We start from the raw sequence: 25230 nt of genomic DNA on the forward strand, positions 1-25230 counted from the left end.
CTGTGAAGCGAGATTTCAGTATTGAAGCTGCAGGAAAATAATTAATTCATTTATATCGTAAAAATTGATAGTTTGCCGAAAAATCGTCACTGAACATGTTAATTTTTTTCGTTTTAAGCGCGAAAATATTTATTTTTTATGTGTCTCGGGAAGGTAACTTTTGTCAGTTTGAAAAGTACTCCAGCACGTATTGCTGCATACCAAATTTCGTACAATGAAAAATATATTCCAAAAAATATATCTTGTAAAGCAACAAGAGTATTCTGGGATAAATAAAAATGTTAACAATATGTAATTTTTGGTTTCCAGCTGGTAGAAAGTGCAAAAAAACTATATATGCAAAACATTCTATAAAACAAAATTTAGAATATACATTTTTATTAATTTTCAATATAAATGACCCATGAACCATATAAAGTTAATAAATGTTGTACAAAATTTTTCCATTCATACAGACAATGAAAATCTTAACCAGTTTCTTCTGCACTGCTCGTGTCATGCGGTGAAGCATTGTTTATTTTTATTTTCGTGAGACACGTGTCAACACTTCTCTCGGTACATTTTCGTACTTTTTATGATGAGAGCCTCCAGATGTTTCAATATAGATGGGTTCCCGTGATATAAATAATCTCTCGATAAATCAGATGTCTAATGCACTTCGCTATTTCGCCTAGCGTCACCTGTCTCCATGAGACACCTCACCCCGCATAGTTGGTGTTTCAATATATGCATCCCAGCGTATGTATTTGCGTCTTAAACATCTCATTAAAAAAAACAATCCCATACGCAGTTCTAAAAAGTTTCACACTCCTCCATGCGAGCCCCCCCCCCCCCCGAAAGGTTTCTCGTAACACCCTCCCCCCGCCACTTACCCACCTTTTCCTATTTTTTATCGTGGCTTCTCGCTGACGTGCTTTAGAAACTAAAAGTTATTATACTGTCTCAATATAATTCCTGAGCACTTTTACACTGAATACTGTCTGCATACGAAAAAACGTGTCATGGTGTTTTTCAAGGCTTTGGTACTTTGTTAGATTTTGGGCTGGAATATCGGCCGCAAGCGTTTTCAGTTGCCTCGGCGACGAAACTAATGCCGAAGCGGTGGTCATACTTGTACCACCGGAATAGATCTCCCCGGAGTCGATAACAACGATAATTTTCACTAGGCAGAGGTTCGTTTTAGCGGTAAAAGGCAGACACAGTTCCAAGGTATGATAAATCATGTTCAAGCATACTACACTGAGACTCTTCGGATGTGTGCTAAGATATACTCAAGCCCGAGACTAACATTTCTACCGAACCTTCGGATGTTCTGCTAACATCTAAGCACACACACATGCACGCACGTGCTCGACAGAATATTCGGCTCATCCACCGAACTTCGCTCGTATGCTGGTGTACAATATATTGATAGATATTTTTGCTATGCCCTAATGGCTAAAGGCACTCCGAACTGCTGTCTAGTGTCGAAGGTGCAACACAGGCTAACGTGCAGGCCAATAACAGCCTTAGACAGGCCTACTAAAATACTGATCGTGTAACTTAGGCTGATAAATAAATACCTGGTCGTCAAACCGAAAGCAGCATAATGAAATATGCAGTGTGGGCAGCTGTAACGAGCAGAAGGTTTATTGTTTGGCAGTGTGATAAACAGCGCAAGAATAAAAAAAACATGAAGCTGTGAAAAATATGCGACAAATTATATATACATTATTAGCTTCATATTATCGTCCTTTCTCTTTACATTGATGTGACACGAAGGGCTCACTGAGCGATTTCTGAAACTAATGACACAACGACAACAAGAAACAAACAGAATGAAGAAACAAGAGTGGACATGTTATCATACAAAACTAAGAACAATATATATAATAGCCGTTATTTTTAAAAGAAATGAAACAAAGTCTGTGCAAGCAATGTTTCAGGCAGCAAACAAACACATGACACATCGTAATCCTGTTGATTATATTTTTCAACTGGCACGGAGATTATACTGTACGTTACATATCATATTATATGCCACTAATGTTACCCACAAGCTTCGTGAATTGTTACATGCAAATATGGTTTATTGCACTGCCATTTACACCTTTCGTATCCGTGGAACACGTCTGCACTGTGAAAGGTGCCACCGAAAAGTAAGGAGTATGCAATGGGATAGAACGGAATCACTCTGTCACGGTGTAAAAGTAATTTTAAGCAATACATCTCAATCAGTTGAACTTGTGCCTTTACAGCTGGACGAATGTAGCGCATAATTATTTTATCAAAACGACCCTTTTTACTACCCGCAGTGGGGTTCCAGTAGTTATGGTGCTTCATTTCTGACCCGCAGGTTGCGGGATCGTATCCCTGTCGTATTTTTAATGTAGGTGAAAACGCTCAAGGCCCGTGCACTTCGAATTAGGTGCACGTGATGAACCCAAAGTGATGAAATTTCCGGAGCTCCCCACTACAGCGTCTCCCATAAGCATATTGTGGTTCTCATAATCATCTCTCATAATCATTGTCGCCCATAGAAGATCTTAGTGTCTATGATGGAGGTCATTTAAATCCTTTTGTGCTTGTGTTGATGACTTCATCTTTTCAGCGATTGACTCCTCTTTAAGTGCTTCTAGAAAATTTGTCTTCTATAGAACAGTAATCTTGTGGTAGTGTAGAGAGGAAGTAGAATATGTGTCGCAGTGGGTCACGCCTTTCGCAAGAGGAGCCAAGCGCGAGCGTTTGCCCCGATTGCTGTGATTCCTGAGTCCGTTGCTGCCGCCCGCTTTCCGCATCAATAGACCTACTGTGCAAGTGCTACTTGTGCCAATAAACCCCGTTTCAGAGTGGTGGAGGTGCTGGGTACTTCAACCTGGAACTCCGCAACAGGAAACTACCTGCCATCCCAGAAATGGCTGAAGAAACCACCCGGCAAGGAACGACCCAGCCTCCGATGGTCGTCGTGCCCACTTCGCTACGCGTGCGCGATCCACCTTTTTTCGACGGTACCGATGAGCAAGACGTAGAAAATTGGCTGTCGACATTTGAAAAGGTAGGCGCAAGCAACAAGTGGGACGACCCTTCGAAGCTTCAATATGTACCCTTCTACCTGAAAGAGGTGGCGAGTCTCTGGTTTAACAACCACCACTCGGAATTCGCCACTTGGGGTGCCTTTAAGCTACGCATTACCGATGTGTTCGGTCGCCCCGAGGTACGCAAGCTCCGTGCCTAACAGCGCCTACGGGGACGCGCACAGCTTCAGGGTGAAGGCTTCACAAGCTACATCGAGGATGTTCTTGACTTGTGCAAGCGCCTTGACCCTTCAATGATCGAGGCCGACAAGATCAAACACATCTTGAAGGGGATAGACGACGACGCCTTCCAGATGCTGCTGGCCAAGGGCCCCCGTACCGTGTCTGAACTCGCCACTCTTTGCCAGAGCTTCGAGGAATTGCGCAAGCAACGGGTCATGACACGGCGGCCAGCGACTACCGACGAAACTCTCGCGGCATTGACCCTAGGTGGAGACAACAACACAATCATGTCAGAAATCAAACGATATGTGCGCGAGGAGGTGCCCGACAACTTTCGTGTCTGTCGTATCAACCGGCAACGGAACCCTCTTCTGAGCGTCTCGCGCCCACCATCAGACAGGTAATACAGGCGCAGGTCTCTAAGGCACTGCCACCCGTCTCTCAGACAACACCTGTCACCGCGCCATTGACTTACGCTGCTGTTGCTGCTACTCCACCACGACCTCCACTTCAGCCGACTCCCCAGCCTATACGAGCACCAACGACGCCAGATCCAGCAACACAACAGCGCTATCACGGAAACCCTTGGCGCACAGTTGACAATCGCCCAATCTGTTATGCATGCGGATATCCAGCTCACGTGGCGCGCTTCTGTCGCCGGCGCTTTGCAACGGGCCCGGCTGCAGCTCCGAGGTACTCTGACGACTCTTTCCCGGCCCCGTACAACGCGCAACGAGAAATGCCCCGTCAATACGACCGACAATCAGTGCAACGCGACCCGTCCCCATCCGAAATAGACCACCACCCTGCTGCCGACTACCGACCATTCGGTCCCCGTCGCTCATCCTCACCACGCCGCTACCGTTCTCCGTCCCCGCTGCGTCGCCGACCGAACCCCGCAGAGACGGAAAACTGACTGCCGCAGCTCCGTAGGCACGAGCTGCGAAATCGTCGCATTGTAGAAGTCCTCGCCCGTCCCCCACAAACGTTCTTGAACTGTTTGTTGAAGGTCTACGAACTCTTGCGCTTGTTGACACGGGTGCCGCCGTATCTGTGATGAGTCAAAAACTCTGCCGTTCGATACGAAAAGTAACGACGCCGCCTTCCGACGTATTGCTCAATACCGCGAGCACGCAACCTATTCGACCAGTCGGAGCATGTACAGCGAGAGTAATCATTCAGGACGTCCTGTACCACATCAAGTTTCTCGTGTTGACCACTTGTGCCCACGACGTGATACTAGGATGGGATTTTTTGTCACGGCACCACGCCGTAATTGACTGCGCTCGCGCGCAGGTGGAATTATCTGTGTTTTCAGATGCGCCATCTACCGACAATGAGCGCACTCACCTGGGCAAGCTTCTTGTTGCTTCCGACGTTAATGTTCCTCCTCTTAGTGCCATCGTTGTTCCCCTCAATCGCACTGAATTGTCCGGCTCTACCGTTGTGTTCTCCCCATCTGACGTTTTCAGTTGCCGCCACGGTACGTCTCTGCCATACGCCGTTCTGCCACCTCACCAAGATACTTCCGGAATAGTCGTTTGCAATCCTAGCTCATGCCCTCTCACCTTAAGAGCTCACAAAACACTAGGCTATGTTCATCCTGTTCATGACAACGTTATTGTGCCTATTGAGTCCCACGACCCTGGCCAGCAACTTCAACTGAACGCCGTTACTCCTCTTTTTACGCGGGATGACTACTCCTCGGATATCTTCAATCGTTCCATCGACAGCAAGCTTCCTTTGGATCAACGGGACCAGCTAATAGCCCTTCTGCATGAATTCCGAGATTCATTTGACCTTCCTGAAAAGGCACTGAGTCAAACTAACACTGTCGCTCACACAATCTACACCGAAACGCACCCTCCTTTGCGGCAACGCCCCTACCGCGTATCACCCAAGGAACGAAGTGTAATTGCAGAGCAGGTGGATGATATGCTTCAGCGCGGTGTCATCGAACCATCTTCTAGCCCCTGGTCTTCACCTGTTGTGCTAGTGAAGAAAAAAGACGGTTCGATTAGATTTTGTGTCGACTACCGGCGACTGAACAAAATTACACGGAAAGATGTATACCCTCTTCTCCGCATCGACGACGCTATCGATTGCCTACAAGGTGCCGAATTCTTTTCTTCGCTGGACTTACGTTCAGGTTACTGGCAGGTTCCGATGGCAGAGTGTGACCATCCCAAAACAGCGTTCGTTACGCCGGATGGCCTATACGAATTCATGGTTATGCCATTCGGTCTGTGCAATGCACCTGCAACGTTTGAGCGAATGATGGACAGCATTTTACGCGGCCTTAAATGGCAGATATGCTTATGTTACCTCGATGATGTTATCGTATTTTCGCCTGATTTCCCTACCCACGTCGACCGTCTGCGCACCATTCTTCAGTGTCTTACCAAGGCAAACCTCCAGCTTAACCTAAAGAAGTGCCGCTTTGGGGCTCGCCAACTTACTATACTTGGTCACGTTGTGTCAAAAGATGGAATTTGCCCCGACCCAGACAAACTTCGAGCCGTAGCCGACTTCACTCAAAGAACTTAGGAGCTTCATCGGCTTGTGCTCGTATTTTCGTCGTTTAGTCCACAACTTTGCAACAATAATAGCCCCACTTACACAACTACTGAACGGTCCAGCTAATCTTTCTAACGGTACCCCGGCATGCGACGAAGCTTTCCTTACACTGCGCCGCCTACTTACGTCCCCACCAATTCTACGCCATTGCGACCCAAGTGCCCCCACAGCAGTGCACACAGATGCCAGTGGCGTTGGTCTGGGCGCAGTACTCGCGCAACGAAAGCGCGGTATTCCAGAGTACGTCGTCGCATACGCAAGCCGCGCACTCACAAAAGCGGAGATGAACTACTCCGTAACTGAAAATGAATGCCTCACAATCGTTTGGGCGTTAAGCAAGTTTCGTCCTTACTTGTACGGACAGAGTTTCGACGTTGTGACCGATCACCACGCACTTTCTTGGTTGGCGTCGCTAAAAGATCCTTCAGGTCGCCTTGGACGTTGGGCTCTTCGCCTACAAGAATTCGACATTCGTGTCGTCTACCGCTCAGGACGAAAACACTCTGATGCGGACGCCCTCTCACGATCACCAGTGAGATACTCCGCAGACCTGCATTCGGACACCAACTTCTCCATCGCTCCCATTTCCGTCACAAGCATGTCGTCTGAACAGCGGAAAGATCCATGGATAACATCTCTCCTTAACATTTTTTCCGACTCTTCAACGTCTGCATACCCACGCGCTCTTCGCCGCCAAGCCACACATTTCGCGATACGGGACGCGCAACTATACCGCAGAAACTACCACGCGGATGGTCGTAAATGGCTCTTGGTTATACCACACCACATGCGATCTGATGTCTGTGCGTATTTCCATGCCGACCGACAACATGCTCACGCTGGTGAGTTAAAAACATATCAGCGGATCCACCAGCGTTACTACTGGCGTGGTATGTACGCTTTTGTACGAAAATACATTCGGTCTTGTTCATTATGCCAACGACGAAAGACAGCTGCCCATTCACCCGGATTATTACAGCCTCTACCGTGTCCGGCGCGCCCTTTCGACCGCATTTGTATCGATCTATATGGTCCCCTTCCTTACACTGCCACTGGAAATCGATGGATCATTGTCGTCGTCGACCATCTGACGAAGTATGCTGAAACAGCTCCACTACCTACGGCAGGTGCACGTGACGTAGCCAATTTCGTTTTGCGGCGCTTCGTACTGCGTCACGGGGCACCACGTGAACTACTAAGTGATCGAGGGCGTGTATTTTTATCCGAAGTTGTACAACAACTCCTTCAGGCATGCCGCACGGTGCACCGCACCTCTACAGCCTACCACCCGCAGACCAGCGGTCTAACTGAGCGCTTCAACCGAACGCTAGGAGACATGCTCGCCATGTATGTCAATTCCGACCAATCAAACTGGGATGTCATTCTCCCATTTGTGACCTATGCGTACAACACCGCGACGCAGTCAACCACAGGCTTCTCGCCTTTCTTCTATATCGGCGTGAGCCATGCTCCACCCTTGACACCATTTTGCCGTATCGTCCCGACGTCTCAGAGTTCAGCCCTCTTTCTGAAATTTTGCACCACGCTGAAGAGTGTCGTCAGTTGGCCCGATCATTCACCTCGGACAAGCAAGCATTCAAAAAAGACCGCCACGACCGCGACCAGCAAGTCGAGACTTTTGCCGTGGGCTCACTTGTCTGGCTCCGACTGCCCTTCCACTCCCAAGGTCTGTCCGCTAAGTTTGCCCCCAAGTTTCACGGTCCTTATCGCGTCGTCGAACGTCGATCTCCTGTCACATACGTGATCGAGCCGATCACGCCATCCACAGACAGGCGATGCCTTGGTTGTGAGACTGTCTACGTGAGTCGTCTCAAGTCATATCACGACCCACTCCTAATCTCGTCACCTTGACTTGCCAGGATGGCTCGTCTTCGTCGCCGGGGCATTGTAGAGAGGAAGAAGAATATGTGCCGCAGTGGGTCACGCCTTTAGCAAGAGGAGCCAAGCGCGAGCGTTTGCCCCGATTGTTGTGATTCCTGAGTCCGTTGCTGCCACCCGCTTTCCGCATCAATAGACCTATTGTGCAAGTGCTACTTGTGCCAATAAACCCCGTTTCAGTAGTCACTCTTGTTAAGCCTTCTGAAAAATTTGCGGTCTTTCTTCCAGCGTGTGAACGGAGGGAGGACAAAGGCAGTGGGATAGAACGTAATCACTCTGTCATGGTGTGAAAGCAATTTTAAGCAATATATCTCAATCAGTTGAACTTGCGCCTTTTGAGCTCGACGAAAGTAGCGCATAGTGATTTTACAAAAACCACCTTTTTTTGCTACCCGCCGTGGTGTTTCAGAGGTTATAGAGCTCCATTGCTGACCCGCAGGTCGCGTTATCGTATCCTTGTCGTATTTTCAATGTAGGCGAAAACGATCAAGGCCCGTGCACTTCGAATTAGGTGCACGTTAAAAACCCAAAGTGGTGCAAATTCCTGAGCGCCCCACTACAGCATCTCTAAAAATCATATTGTTTTGCTCATAATCATCTCTCATAATCATTGTCGCCCAGAGAAGATCTTAGTGTCTATGATGGAGGTCACTTAAATCCTTTTGTGCTTGTGTAGATGACTCCATCTTTTCAGCTATTGACTCCTCTTTATGTGCTTCTAGAAAATTTGTCTTCTATAGAGCAGTCATCTTGTGGTAGTCACACTCGTTGTGCCTTCTGAAAAATTTGAGGTCGTTCTTCCAACGTGTGAACGGAGGGAGGACCAAGGCACCAAGAAATTGTTGAGTCCCGTAGTCTGAACTTTTTTTTCCAAAAAGCACACATGTCTTGCAGAGGGCTCCTTCTGATATTTGAAATACATACCAGCCAGGAAAACATCTCTTGCCAGTGAGATTGAAACTTCAGTTTGCGCTTACTAACTGAGGGAAAGCTGTAGTTTGCACCTGGTTTCCGTGGCGTCGTTAGCAAATGTCGTCTAGTCTCGTCGTCCTGTCTCCTGGCGTCTTGGTCCGTTAAACACGTAAAGACCAAGGTCGTGTTCAGGGATCGCTGTTTCCGTGCATGCATCATGCTCAAATCGGTTTTCAGGAGTTATTTCGGCACTCTATTGTATTCAGGCAGTGTAAAAAAATACAGCTGACAACCGTTTCTTTGGCTGCTGTAGCTTTTTCGCCAGTTCTTGATGTGCACTGGGAGAAGCGTCGCCTTTCGAGAAATACCCATCAAGTGTTACCTCACGGCTTTCCGACGCAGCCATCGAGTCTCACAGAAGGGCACTGTGTGACACAGAACACGCAATACGTGTAGGTAGCATATTTCAGAAGTGACTTCCCATTTTAGAAAGCAAAGCACTTAGTTAAGTTCAAGCAGTGACACTGAATGCGAGAAATGCAAACTTTAGCAACGATACAATTTGGCTGGTTCCACTGTAAATACTTGCACTCTTTTCGCTAGTATTTGCGCTAGTATACTTAATAAATACTAGCACAAGTTCACCAATAAATACTAGCACTCGTTTCTCCCCTGGCGGAAAGATTCGCGCGCATACATTTCCCCTGCTTTCCTTCAGGTACCGGTAAGGTCGCGCTGGCCCATATCTTGCTCTGCGCGCGAAACTTCTCGCGTTTGTGATCGAACCTCTGCGCAAAGCTCGTAGTTTCTGTTGCATTGTTATCCCGTACCAGAAACGTGAATGAATTCAAAGGAATGGATGGCAGCAGCGAAATTACAGTGAATCTCATCAGAATGCCCGAAACGGACAAACGCCAGGCATGGATGGCGCACAGCATAGCGTAAGTAAAGCCGTGTGGCATGCACTGACACTTCTCGTTCGAGTTCATGCGTTCTGAGAAATTGATGGTGCACTATCCTCTGAACAAGACTGGAGCTCATTTTGATAGATTGATAGATTGACTTGTGGGGTTTACCGTCCCAAAACCACCATATGATTATGAGAGACGCTGTAGTGGAGGGCTTGGAAAACTTCGACCACCTGGGGTTCTTTAACGCGCACCCAAATCTGAGCACACGGGCCTACAACATTTCCGCCTCCATCGGAAATACAGCCGCTGTTGCCGGGAGTCGATCCCGCAACCTGCGGGTCAGCAGCCGAGTACCTCAGCCACTAGACCATCGTGGCGGGGCTGGAGCTCAATTTCTCGTTACTAGTGGTCTGACCACCGAGATTGTATATGGTACGACACTGCTCCTGTTCGCACCAGCGTAAGTGCTGAAAACATGAATGGACGTTAGAACAGTGTATACATAGCATATCTATGCTGCGCGGTGAAATATTTAAAACAGTTCTGATTTTTTGACCTAAGGGAAAATGACGGCTGCACATTTGCAAACAACGCAAGACACCTTGCAGCAACGCCATCGTTTCAGGGAACAGACTGACCAAAGCTACAAAAAGAAGGAAAAAAACAAGAACATACACGTTTTTGCGCGTACTTAGGTTTTCTGGGGCATATACGCTGCGAACAAGCTGTTTCTATGTTAGGTATAGCTTGTTCTCAGGTGCATTTTCGATTGAGACCGATTGAACACTTCTCAACAATGATTACTTTGCCCTCGCACAATGCACGATCAAACCTCTAAGGTTGGAGTACTTCATTGCTATCAAAAGTCACAGTGCAACTGCATTGCCAACCAAGGTTGCGAGAAAATCTGCTCAAAAAATAACGCGTGCGAAATCATGTTGCCAGCGCGCAGCATAACTTACAAAAAACTTACTTATTGGGTATCGCAAGCACGCTTGGATGCGCGCAGTAAAGTAAAAGCTGTTGACTAAAAGTTATCAATGCTTCAGGGCTGCTTGACATATAGAGCTTATCATAAAAATCATTCCTATAGGCATGCAGTCACAAACATTGAGAATAAGAAATTCGCTCAGCAAAGTAAGCACAATCAAAATTTAATTATGAATGTACAAAAACATGCTGTGTATGCGTCTCATTCCACATTGTTAGTGCAGTCGTCCTTGACTTGTGCAACGCACTTCGCCCCGAAGAGGACTACGCAATCTATGCTTAACTGAGATAAACGATTAACGGTGTCTTCTCCGATCGGGTGGGTCATGGCAATGATGCGTTTTCGAAGAGGATTCCATTCAATGGTGCCACGAGAGGCCGTTGCTCCAAACGGCCACTGTATCTGTCCTTTACTGCATATTACTACGATTACTTCAGGTTTATTTACTTTCGTCACAAGTCCACGCATGCCTAGGGAGGTCATATACTGCCACGTTTCTTTTCTCAAGCTTTGTTAGCGCCCCAACACATTACACAATTTCCAGCGCAAACCGCGCCTGCAGTTTTCGAAAAGCTTCACGACTGTAGTAAATCATTTCGATAAGATCACGCCAATTCCGCGTACTGTACAGATTATTCTGGAACCTACGTCACTGAGAGCGATAACGCTAGAACATTGGATGACAAGTGTATAAATGCCGATGCACTTCGCCGCTTGTCAGTTGATCCACGGCCGACGCTGCATGCACTCCTATCAGTGCAATTGTGCTAGCGTAACCCGACTTTCCGTGTAGCGGGCACAGGTTCGCCCAAATTAACAGTTTGATCTGATCATTCCATCTCCTGCCTTCAACCTCGTCACGACCCCGTGACAATATACATGTACACAATCTGCACTAACTACCGCTGATAGTCACGTCAGAGCGGAAAGCTGACGCCTGTGTCTTTTCCCCGCCCCACTAGTCGTGTTGGTGTGACCCCCCTCCACCGAAAAAATTGCTGGTTGTGCCCCTACTGCAGGCTGTTCTTTATAAAAAATACATCTAGCGAAATCACAAAATCATGATGACCGATCGTGGACGCTGTGCCTTATTTCTAATGAATACATGACTTTGGACGCAATGCCTTGTTATTTCGGTCGTTTAAGACGCACTATTTAGGGGTACAATAACCTCCTGAAGTTAAAATTCTTCGAAATATATTTAAATTTGTCGGATTTCTCACCACTTTAAACACTGTGACTTATGGCCTTCAGAAAAAATAGTGGCCCTCTAGTGGCTGTAGCAGTCTCTGCACTACAACCAGGAACTACAGCTCCAGGCCGTCCAGCAGGTCCTCGGGGCGCTCGCAAGGACTCAGCGAGCCGGCAACGGCGAGCGGAGATCCGCACCGAATAACGGCAACACCGAAGACGACGTATGCCCTGTCGGAGAAAGTGACCCTCTAATGGCTGCAGCTCAACGACCAGGAACAGCTCCAGGGCGCCCAGCAGGTCCACCACCCCGCGAGTGGAGACCCGCGCCTAATAGCGGCAACACCGAGGACGACGGGGGCCCCGTCGGGGAAAGTGGCCCTCTAGTGGCTGTAGCAGTCTCCGCAAAACGCGCAATCTCCGCAATCGCCGGGCCCATTGGTTTAATTTGTACCACGTGACAGCTGGGCGCGTGACCCATTGGGCGTCGGCAGCAGGGGGCGCTAGAGACGTGACCCCCTTGGTTTCGTGTACTTGTGGATAGGAGCAAAGGCCAGAGAGGAAAACCAGGCAATGGTAGAGTGTATATCAGAGGACATTCAGGAGTTAGGAGGAGAGTGCGAGATAATTATACTAGGAGATATGAATGCACACATAGAAGATATAGATGGATATACCGAGTCGACAGGCAAAATGATCATGGATATGTGTGAAAGGCTGGATTTGATCATTTGCAACAGTACCGAGAAGTATGAAGGGCAGATAACACGGGATGTAGGAAGGCTGCAGTCAACAAGAGATTGCGCACTGATGTCAAATATGATGTATGATAAGCTCAGGGGAATGCACATAGATGAAGGTGGCTCCAGAAGTCTGGGTAGTGATCACAACCGTATCAAGCTAAGTTTTCGAAGAGCAGTGAAAGTGGGAAGGAGGCAAAGCGAGCAACTACAAGAAAATTTTTATTCAGAAAGGCAAATTGAAATAGCCACTAAAGAAATTGAGAAAGTAATCACTGAGGATAATAAAACAGTGTGGACAGACACGAATGTAATTAGACTGTTTGAGCTAGAGCTTGCTAAGACACGTGACAAGTCACCCCGGAAAAGAAGACACAAACCCAAAAGTTGGTGGGATGAGAAAGTCAAGAGAGCCATAGCAAAACGTCAGGAAGCCTCTAGTGAACACAGACATGCTAAGCAGCGGGGTGAACCGACAGATGATGTTGAAAGAAAGTGGGAAATCTTTCTAAGCTGTAGAAGGGATGCATCCCTTCTGATCAATTAAAAGATTACAAGAAAGGGAGCCCAGTGGCTGGCGGAAGTACATGAAAAAGATAGAAAGGCAGCTGCGAAATTTTGGAACCATCTAAACTCCCTAAGAAATGAGACGAGCCTAGAGCAGAGGTTCATAACTACAGCTCAAGGCGCTAGGCTAGAAGGGGAAGAAGCTATTGAATATATAAGAACAAGAGTGACAGAAAAATTTCAACACAGGAGTGCTGTATGCACCACAATATACAAGGATGAATCAAGTGGCGCAATGGCTTCATTTTCACAAGAAGAGTGGGAAAGGGCTGAAAAAAGGGCTCCTAGTAGTACATCAACAGGCCCAGATTGCATTCTAATTATGCTGATAAAGACATTACGTCCGAAGTGTAAGCAGACTTTGAAAGAGGCAGTGAGCAAAATAATAATCGATGGATAAGTTCCCGATGGATGGAAACTTAGCAGGATGAGCATGATCTATAAAGTAATGGGGGACAAAGCTGACATAAACAACTGCCGTCCTATAACAGTGACATCAGTGGTCTACAGGCTGGCGATGCAGATTATAAAGGAAAGACTGCAGGCATGGATAGAGGAAGAGGGGGTCCTGGGGGAACTGCAAAATTGGTTTCCAAAACACAGAAGGTTGGAAGTCAATCTTGTCTCACTGTTGCAGTGCATTGAAATAGCAAAAAAGGAACACAGACCCCTGTGGCTAGTATTTTTTGATATCAAGGGAGCGTACGATAGCGTGGTTCGAGAGGAATTGTGGGGAATACTTGACACACTTGGCGTGGAAGATGTAGTCACTAATTTTATAAAGGAGATCTATAAATATAACAAGGTAGTTATAAAGTGGGAAAAACAGGTATCTAAGCCCACAGAGGTGAAACGGGGGCTTAGGCAGGGGTGCCCTCTGTCACCCTTGTTATTCATGATGTACCTACAAGGATTAGAGGCCAAAGTAGAGGGAAGTGGACTGGACTTACACCTCTCTTTCGTCAAACAAGGAAAACTCATTGAACAGACACTACCAGCATTGATGTACGCAGATGATTAGTGCTAATGGCCGACAACAAGGAAGATTTGCAGAGGTTGGTGGACATCTGTGGTAATGAGGGAGACAGGTCAGGTTTCAGATTCAGTAAGGAAAAATCAGCAGTCATGGTTTTTAATGACAATGAAGGGAGTGAGCTTAGAATACAGGAGGTCATGCTAGAGATAACAGATAAATACAAATATCTGGGCGTATGGATAAGCATTGGTGCCGAGTACCTAATGGAACACGACATATACGTGTCGACTAAAGGTAACAGGAATGCAGCGGTAATGAAAAACAGGGCACTGTGGAATTACAATAGATATGATGTTGTGAGAGGAATATGGAAAGGGGCCATGGTTCCTGGTTTGATGTTCGGCAATGCGTTCTTGTGCATGGGATCAGAAGTTCAAGCAAGATTTTAAATTAAGCAACCTGGAATAGGCAGGCTTGCCTCAGGAGCTCACGGGAATACACCTAATCAGGGAGTACAAGGTGAAATGGGATGGACATCATTTGAGGGCAGGGAAGCTAGCAGCAAGATAAAATTTGAGAAGCGATATAGAGAAATGGGGGAGGAGCGTTGGGCTAGGAAGGTATTCAACTACTTGTACATGAAGAATGTCGATACAAAATGGCAGAAACGAACCAGAAAATTGACTGGTAAATACTTGGAAAACATTAGTTGGCCAAACCAAAAAGAATTATAGGTTAAGAAGATGAAGGAAGCTTAGACCAATGTTTGGAGAATGGGCATGATTAAGAAGTCCGCACTAGAGATCTATCGAACTTTTAAGCACGAAATAGCCAAGGAAAGGATTTATGATAATACACGGGGTAGTTCTCTGCTGTTTGAGGCCAGGGCGGGAGTATTGCGAACAAAGACATATCGGGCCAAATACGAAGGGGTAGACACAGTATGAAGTGCATGTGGAGAGAAAGAAGAAACTGCCGAACACTTGATAATGTTCTGTAAAGGGCTTCACCCTGTAGTTTAGGTTGATGGCGCAGAGATTTTCAAATCACTGGGGTTTAAGGACCGGGAGGGCAAAATAAACTTTAAGCGGGTAGAATTAACTAGAAGGAGGTTATCTGATTGGTGGCTAAAGTCAAGGCACGAGTCAAAATTGAACACTTCGCTGCAAAGTACAAATCCTCAACCTCACTATTTAAGGGAAAATAAAATCTAGTTTTTGGTTCATTAAGTATTACGGCTTGGTGGCGCTAGCCACCGCCCGATCTAAAGGGTACAGCCATATCCATCCATCCATCCATCCATCCATCCATTCATCCATCCTAGCAAGAGGGGCCAGCCACAGAAGAAGAGGCCATCCCGTTCGGAGGTCGTAGTCGGAGGCAAGAACGTTGTTGGAGGCTGGTTCGTGCCTGCGCCTGCGTTCCTTGTTCTATCCTCAGGGTTGCGGTCAAGTAGCCAGCGGTTACTTTTATTTTATTTTATTTTATTAGATATACCTCTTGTTCCGCAACTGTTTTAGTGCATTGATAAGTGTAACTTCTTCTTATTTCATGTCTGTTTCTTCTCCGGGCCAGAGGCCTGCGCTCTGGTCAGCCTCTGTTCCCCCTCAAGATCTTCCTCTGGAGTTGTTTCTCCGCAATGGAACCCGTAGCGTTCCTGTCACTTTGGTGCCGACCACCGGTGGGTTCATCCGCATGAAAAACCCCAAGACCATCCAAACGGAACTTCGTGCGATCACTCCCCACTCTCTACTGATAACAGAGGTTCGTCAGTTTGAACGCGGGGGGATACTATGCTGCTCACCAGACAAGGCCTGCATCCAAGACCTTCTGAAGTGCACTACTTTTGCATCACATCCGGTGAGCTCTTTTATCCCACCTCATCTAGCTTGCTGCAAAGGATGGGTTCTGGGGGTAGACGCAAGTCTAAGCCCAGCAGAAGTCTTGGATATCTTTTCCCCAGCAGGTGTTATTTCTGTTTACCGCTGTACCAAACAGGAAAACCAACAGAAAGTTCCCACTGAAACTGTAATTGCCACATTCGCTGGAACAGATCGCCCTTCGGAGATCAAGGCATGGCCGCTTATCTATAAGGTCGAAGCTTTGGCTCCCCGTCCGCTGCAATGTGCTAAATATTGGCGCTTTGGACACAGTACTAAAGGTTGTCCATCGGAGACTCGATGCCGCATATGCGGAGCCATATACGGGGCTGGTCATAGTACTGCTGAGTGTAAATCAGACAATAAGACATGCTGTTTGTGCAAGGCAAATCACGCTGCAGACAATAATAACGGCCCTGCAAGATCAAAGGAACTTCAGGTGATTGAAATCATTCAAAAGAGACGATGCTCTCGTAGAGAAGCAATTGCAGAAATTCAAAGCAGGAGTCAGGGTTATGCCGGTATAGCAGCTCGTCCACCTCTTTCTATGGATGCATCACTTTCTCAGTCCATTTCTGCTATGGTAGAAAAGGCCGTAGAAAAAGTATAAGAAAAATTTTTACTCAATTTGTCCGACTCACTCAATAGTATTATGGATTCACAGATGTCGGGTGCATCGGATCGAATAACTAAGCCTATCCAACCTCCTAGTGCCTCAATTAGTAAACCTGCCGAACATCAGTCAGATGTCTCTATCGATAATGAGGCAATGCTTTCCAGTCCTAACACAACTGAGCAGGAAGGTACATCTGATTCAGAATCAATAATTAATCGAGATGTAGATATGGATGCTCGCCTTTTGAAACGCACCAGATCACCCACTAGCAAACTTAATAATTCTTCTCATCCAAAAACAAAAAAGAGTGTGAAGGAACCTAGGACTAAAGCGGACTTCTTTAAAGATAGTATCTTAGATCAAGCAGTTGCTACTGCTTGGTTATCATCATAGGGTACCTTAGAGTACTTCAGTGGAAGTGCCGTTCAATTCTCTCTGCAACTACAGACTTATTATACCTAATTTCTCAACAATCTCCAGACGTCATAATTTTACAAGAAACTTGGCTGTCTGCTGATCAAAACTTCTATCTAAAAGACTATCAATGCTTTCGACTGGACCGAGACTCACGTGGTGGAGGATTAATGTTTTTCATTTCATCCAAAATTTGCCATAAAGCACACTTAGTTTACCAACAAATATCACACGATTATGAAGTATTGGTTCTGGAAATTCACTTTCCCGGATGCGCGCCACTATCTATAGTCAACAACTACTTTCCGGCTGGAATACAAGATGAAAGAGCCCTTGACGTGACTGCGAGTTTTTGCTGAAACAGTATGCTATTTGCGGGAGACTTCAATTCCCATCACGTTTCATGGGGATTCTGCACTGATTCATCAGGAAAACGGTTGTGGGACTAGACTAATCAGAATAACCTTATTTGTTGGAACTCCAGAGTTCCGACATTCGTTCGATGTAATTCGAGGTCCGTCTTAGATTTGACATTTGCTAGCTCAAGTGTGACAATATCGTCTTGGACTGTTCTTGATACTGCTACAAGTAGTGATCACTGCCCCCTGGTATTTGAAGTCAGCATTCCTTTGGCAACGGTAGAACGCCAGGTGCAAAGTTTTGTAAACTACTCTAAATTTAAAAAGAACTTACAGTCAACGCTGTCTTCCTTGCCCAATATGGAAGCAAATATGAAAGCTATGAGCCTTTGTTCCACCCTAAAGTGTACAATTAAAAAATCACAGTTCACTATATCTTCAACAAAGGGAAAATTCATATCTGCCAGGTGGAATGCGGATTGCGGCAGAGATTATAGACGCCGCAACGCTGCATGGAAAAAACTCCTCACCAACCAATGTCCGACTAATTGGAGAAATTATTTATTTGCTAAAGCTACCTTTAGGAGAACAGTTTCATTAGCGAAAGACGATTATGAAGAAAAACGGTACAGCTACTCATCCAAGAGTGGCAACAAGAAAGCTCTATTCAGATTTCTCCGTAATCGTAAAGCAATTACAGCACACGTAAATATTGACTCAGTTATATTTTCTCCAACTGAGTTGGAAGATACATTAACGGAAATTGCAATAGAATTGGAGAAGAGATTTACATCACAAATCAAAATAAAGTGTGCAAAACCGTCATTCGGAAATGATTTTATTGAAGTAAGTAGGGATGAACTTGCGCACGTCGTTCGTATTCTGCCGAACACAGGTCCTGGACCAGATGGCGTCACTTAAGAAATGTTAAAAATATTATTCGACATCTCTCCTGAAGACCTCCTTAACCTTGTCTACTATTCACTTGAAAATAGTTGGATGCCTCCTGACTGGAGACTTGCAAAAGTAATACCGCTTTTTAAAAAACAGGGACTAGGAATGCAGATAGACAACATTAGGCCAATCGCTTTAACATCACACGTAGTTAAGGTAATAGAAAGAATACTTTACATTAGAGTTACGAAGTTCATAACAGATAATGCGATACTCAGTGCGTGCCAGATTGGATTTAGACCAGGTTACTCTATATGGTGGGCGCATGTTGATTTAGAGGCTCGTATAAAGCTTGCTCGGCACAGACGACAATATGCGGCCCTAGTAACCCTTGATTTAGCCAAGGCATATGACAGTGTTGAACATGCTATTCTTATCAATGTCCTAAAATAGCTTACGTTCCCGCAGTACATAACAAATTGGATATACGAATTTTTAAAAGACAGAAAATTTTACTGCTTCCAACGAGGTGTTTCCACGCCGAAGTATAGCCAAACGAGAGGTGTTCCTCAAGGCTCTGTTCTATCGCCTGTGCTATTTAACATTTTGTTAAGTTCAATACCAAAGAGTGATAAAGTACACGTGTATGTATATGCAGATGATATCGCGTTCTTTGCATCTGACAACGATATTTATTCACTACATTCGACTTTACAGTGTTATTTGGCAACATTGGAAACCTGGTTTCAGAAAATTCATATGAACCTGAACGCAACTAAAAGTGCTATAATAGTTTTTCCGTTGGACGCACCAGTTACTATTTCTTTTCAGTACCATCAAGAAATAATACCCCAGGTTAATTGTATTAAATATCTCGGTGTACTGTACGATCAAAAACTGAGCTGGCGTGACCACATTGAATATATTAAAATTAAGGCTACACGCGCTGTTGGAATGATAGGTAGGCTTGACCGCCTCCGTTCCGGTCTTCGCAGAGATACGCTGATCATGATTTATCGCATGTACGTTCGTCCGATTCTTGAATTCGGATGTGTACTATTCTCTGGTGGACCAGCATACAAAATAAACCCCTCATTCTCTTAGAGCGGGAAGCCCTACGTAGTTGTTTAGGTGTGCCGAAATTCACAGCTAACAATGTTTTGTATCAAGAAGCTCGGATACCCACCCTTGCTTGCAGATTTCGTATTTTACAGTAAACACCTATTTAAAATTTTCTGAATCCACTTTAAGAAGGCGACAATTTGTATTCTTTGCCGAGCCTGGTGTCTTTTTCAATGAGCATTGGTCCCGTGTATATAAACCTCAAGTGCTATTTGTTCAAACACTTCTAGATGCTTTAAATGTTAATATATTCGAGATCACACCATCTGTCAAACCAATCGGCCAAGTGCAAATAGAATTTGACGATATCTTCCCCATGAACGCTAAACACTTGCCCTCTAAATATTTGATTTGTTTATTAGAACAACACCTGTCTCAATTAGGTACTAATACAGTAATTGAACGGATGCATCTATGAGTGGCGAGAAGGCAGGTGTGGGTATTTTTTCTCTCTCATTATTCTGGTCATTTTCATTACGCCTCCCAGATTATACACCAATATTTGAAGCGGAATTAATGACCGTTATAATAGCTATTTGTAAACTTCCTGCGACTCATTCGACAGCTGTGATAGTGACTGACTCGTATTCCGTGTGTTCATTCTTATCATCGTTGTCGACATCAGCAGTACTAGGGAATTTTAAATCATTAATCTCAGCAAACATTCGTCTAGTGCGAATGTTATGGGTGCCAGGCCATCGTAGTATATTTATAAACGAGATGGCTGACAAACTTGCGCGAACATCTCTTGATCTTCTGATTGTGCCAATCATGCCTCCTATAGCTTATGTAACAGCAGCGAGGTTTAGAAAACTTTCCCTTCTTGAAGACTCATCAGAAACCATGATACCGAATCCAGATTTCTCGCACCTGCACTTCACATGGAATAATAAATGGTGTCTCACGCGTAAATTGGAAATCTTGGTAACAAAATTACGTTGCCGTGTACCACCTCTTAATTTCTACTTAAACAGGCCTGGTCTGGTGCCATCCCCACTGTGCTCAAGCTGTAACGAACCTGAACATATCGACCATTTTCTTATCACATGTCAGCGATTCAAAAATCAAAGAAAAAACTGCTTCGAAATTTTATTCAGAAAATTAGGAATATCACTTAGTACTCCCAATATTTTGTCTTTTGGGGCCACTTCATTGGGACACAGTGACAGGAACATCTGCGGGGCTCTCTGCAAATTCATATATAACACAAGAAGATTACCTTGCTGAGTCAGCGATCAGCTCTCGAATTTTACTAGTCACACTACCACTTATTATTTAGCTGATACACTGCACTGATTCAACTTTCAGGAGAATTCCATATAACGATTCCACCACAGATATTCAACAAATTCTATTATTTCTCCCCCCCCCCTTTTTTCTTCTTTTTTTCCTGACATTGCGCCAAATTAATTTCACACTCAAAACACAGTAATCATATTCCCCTAATCTAGAAAATCTATAGGCATTTACTTGCATTAACCACCGGCTTCTTGGCCAGTCCCCCTTAGTGGGTGAGAGCCACAAAAGAAAGGAACAAGCAAGCAAGCAAGCGGCAGCAGCCGGGGCAATAATGGTGGCCCAGTGTAGCGCAGCCGAGGCGGCCGAGCGTCCATGTCCGCGCTAGGCCTGGGTCTCTTGTTCGGTGGCGCGGTGGTGGAGCAGGCGGCAGTGGTTGGCGGCGGCCGCAAGCGGCAGTTATGAGTTCCCGGGAGTGCACCGCGATGCACCTGTCGCGGACGCGGTCCCTGATCGCCAACATGAATGGCTCGGTGCCTTCGTCGGAGACCGGCTACATCGAGAAAACCGCCGCCAACAACAATAACTCTTCGGCACTCTGTGGAAACGGTGGGGGCAACGGGCGCAGTCTACTGCTGCCACCCATCAAGAGCCAGACCATCGCGGGCTTGAAGTTCCGGTCGAGCGTCCACAAGCTGTTCGACGTCGACCAGAACGGCGACTCGCCCGACAACAAAGCGGTCGCCGTTGTCGGAAGCGGCGACGGCGGCGCGGGGAAAACATTGGCGGCCACGCCGGAGCAGGTGATGAAGATGTACATGCACAAGCTGAGCCCGTATGAGCATGAAGAGATATTTAACTATCCACAGATCTACTTCTTAGGCGCCAACGCCAAGAAGCGCCAGGGAGCGCCAGGAACCCCGAACAACTGCGGCTACGACGACGATCAAGGTTCGTACCTGCACGTTACGCACGATCACATCGCGTACCGCTTCGAGATGCTCAAGGTGCTGGGCAAGGGCTCCTCCGGTCAGGTCGTCAAAGCGTACGACCACAAGCAACACCAATACGTGGCCCTCAAGATGATTCGCAACGAGAAGCGATTCCACCGGCAGGCGCAGGAGGAGATTCGCATACTGGACTTCCTGCGTCGCGAGGACCGCGACAACACGTTCAACCTGATCCACATGCTGGAACACTTCACATTCCGCAACCACACGTGCATCACATTCGAGCTGTTGTCCATCACCCTGTACGAGCTGATCAAGAAGAACAAGTTCCAGAGCTTCTCCCTGCAGCTGGTGCGCAAGTTCACCCACTCGCTCCTGCAGTGCCTGGACGCGCTGCACCGCAGTCACGTCATACACTGCGACCTGAAACCCGAGAACGTGCTGCTCAAACAGCAGGGTCGATTGGGCATCAAGGTCATAGACTTCGGGTCGTCGTGTTTCGAACACCAACGCGTCTACACCTACATCCAGTCGCGCTTTTACCGAGCGCCGGAGGTGATACTGGGTGCAAAGTATGGCATGCCCATTGACATGTGGAGTCTCGGCTGCATGCTAGCCGAGCTACTCACGGGGCACCCACTCTTTCCTGGTGAGGACGAGGCCGATCAGCTGGCGTGCATCATGAAGTTGCTAGGCCCGCCACCTCAGAAGTTACTCGACCAGGCCAAGCGGGCCAAGAACTTCATCAGCTCCAAGGGCTACCCGCGCTACTGCACCGTCACTACGCTACCCTTCGGCGCCGTACTTCTAGGCGCGGGACGGTCTAGACGCGGAAAGCTGCGTGGTCCTCCGGGCTCTAAGAACTGGTCAAGCGCCCTGAAAAGTTGCGACGACCCCATGTTCGTGGACTTCCTCAAGCGGTGCTTGGAGTGGGACCCTGCGACCCGCATGACTCCGGCGGCGGCGCTGCGGCACGCCTGGCTCCGACGTCGGCTACCGCGTACCGCTAAAAAAATCGGAAATCATCAACACGTACCTAAACCACAGCAACCAGAGCACTACATCAAGAAATAAATTTGACAACATAGTATATAGTATTCTGGTAGATATCTCTAATGAATTATGTGATGCCTTCTTTTATGGTGCTATTGATTCTGCTTCCTCATTCTTTTTTTTTTCCCGACCACTACAGATGAAGTTTTTTCGACAATCAAGGCTGTTAACGCCACGAGTGCTGGACTTGATAATATGAAAGCTAACCATAATAAATGATCGCAGAACACATTGCTCACGTTCTTTCATCTGTCATCAACCTCGTTTTTAAATCTGGTGTTTTTCCTCGTGAAATAAAACGTGGTCGCGTCATCCCTGTTCTCGAAAAAGATGAGGGTACAATATTACAGAATTATAGACCCATTTGCGTTCTTCTAATTTCGAGCAAAATACTCAAAATAATCAAAAAATAAATCACAAGTTGTTTAAATTAAAGCTATATTCTTTCTGCCAATCAGTTCGGCTTTCTCTCCGGCTTTCAACAAATATACTTCTCATAACACTTACCGAATACCTCAAAAAGGCGATTCATCTAAGTGAATTTGGAGCATTCATATTCATAGACTACTCTTAAGCATTTTACACTATTATTCTTCCCATTCTTTTCGCAAAACTCAAAGCTGTTAGAATGACCAGTCCACCTTTGCTCCTTATCCGCAGTCATTCACAGGATAGAACAAACCGTCGATATATCTGGTTTTTACTCTAAATAAGCAGTGGCTAACACACGTGTACCAAGAGGTCTATATTAGGTCCCCTACTCTTCTTATTTTATATTATTGACTTGCCGCCTTGCCCTTTTTCATCTAATTGTATTTTATATGCTGACAACCCGATGGTATTTATATTCTAGTCACTGCGTATCTACGCTAATAAATAAGCTAAATGAAGATTTCTTGAAAATATGTAGGTGTTGTGAAAGTATTTTCTAATGAATCATAATAAGACCAAATATGTCATCTTTTCCTCGCATCAGCATTCATTCACTCTTACTCGAAACATTTCCATCAACAATCACACAATCTCTTCAGCTAACGATTTTACGATTTTAGTTGTCGATCTTGATCGCCACCTTAAATTTCATCTACACGTCTCTAGCGTTAAAAAGAAAATGGCCTACGGTATACGCATTCTCATCGAAATTTGGCTGCATTTCTCCTTTTCTACCATCATATCCCTTTGCACTGCAATTTTATTTTATTTTTTGAATATGTTTCACGCCCTACTCTTCTTACTCTTAATAACTTTGCCTCACTACTTTTCTTCTTTTTTTCAATGATTTTGTTAATGCTGTTCGTTGATTTGCTTTTTTGTATTATATTACCTTATGTCATTATTAAGCTTACATATTGCCATTTTGTATATATTATTCATCATGTTATCATGCACAGGAGGACCCATTTCAGTTTATGACTACGGGACCTCCTTCTGTATACTTTTACGATGTACCTAATCCTTTGTTTATTTCGAAATGCATGATTCCTATTCCTTTTTTTTCTTGGAATGTAATACTGATTGCCTTAGAATTATGCCACATGAACTTGATGCGTTTCTGACAATAGCATCGTAATTCGTGTTTCAAGGGCCCAAGTAGAGGGTTGTGTGGCACGTTATTAGCACTGTAGAATACCACCTGACCGCCTATGAGCTCTCAAGGTCCCCTGACTCGTAGCTCGCCTGGCTTTCTTTTCCGAACTGTTTGAAAGTTCAGAAAAAGAAAACGTCAGGTCTGCGTGGTAAGTGCAGCACAGTCACAGAAAAAGCTAAATGAGCGGCCTTTCAGAGCCTTTTCTAAACACTCAATGGGTAACTGTTGCAAGCACACTTGCTGGATACCCACTACGGCATTAATAATAAATATTTTGTGTATTAGGCCAGCGTTCGATGTGCTATTTTTCGTCATTCTTCTGAGAAGCGTGGAATCCGCTAAACACTTGCAAGGAATTTTGTGCCAATTATTCATGCAGTGGCTGACGACGATGATGAATTACGCCTGAAGGGGGCATGCGCCACAATTAATAGTAGAACAAGAACAAGCTTTTGTATAGAGTTGGAGCTTTGGACGGCACACTCATGACGCTATTCGCATCGTACGATGACTGCTGGTTGTTTTGCTGTTTTATAACGCTGTACAAGTTGTATTAACGCGATTGCTTTTCCGACATCAAGAGTGCCAAGGCAAGTTTGCCAACGGGTTTCACGCACCAGGGTGGCTCAGTGGTAGAATACTGGGCTGTCACCCAGCGGACCTGCGTTCGAGCTCCCCAGTGTCACTGGTGCTAGGTTTTCTTTTTTCTAATTTTGTTCTTTGTGGTTACGGACACCGGTGGTGGAGGCGGCAGCTGCGGAAGACTTCGGCGCTGCGCGAGACTCCAGTTGTGATTTTATGAAAGCTTTTGTTGTAAGAAGACACGGCTTCGAACCTCGGACCTTGCGAGCTTAGGCCAGCTTATAAGTCTCTATATGACGCTCCTTTTCACCCAATTATTCTCTCCCAACTTCTCCCTATCTCACTCAATTTCGACATTGTTGGCTTCAAAGTGTCTGCAATGTCGGGATTTAGCTGATTTCGACTGGTCGTATGCTCCTACTCGGACGTTTCCTGTCAACTGACGAGTTGCAAGCTTCTTTTTTGCGAACTGATTGCTTTCTTCTCCGTGATTGTTACGTTGAGCTCATACCCCGTCGGTAGTTTGAGTGCATGAA

General features: G+C 45.9%; 1 protein-coding gene across 1 annotated transcript in view; it reads left to right on the forward strand.

Annotated features, from left to right (window-relative positions):
• Nucleotides 1-20822: 20822 nt before the first annotated feature.
• LOC119176738 (uncharacterized) overlaps nt 20823-25230 on the forward strand; it is a 32440-nt gene continuing 28032 nt past the window's right edge. The window contains exon 1 of the mRNA XM_075876376.1: nt 20823-22542. Coding sequence (XP_075732491.1) covers nt 20983-22542 — 1560 coding nt within the window. The 5' untranslated portion in view covers nt 20823-20982. The remainder of the gene's footprint in view (nt 22543-25230) is intronic.

Source organism: Rhipicephalus microplus, chromosome X (assembly GCF_043290135.1).
Source record: "Rhipicephalus microplus isolate Deutch F79 chromosome X, USDA_Rmic, whole genome shotgun sequence".
Taxonomy (NCBI): domain Eukaryota; kingdom Metazoa; phylum Arthropoda; class Arachnida; order Ixodida; family Ixodidae; genus Rhipicephalus; species Rhipicephalus microplus.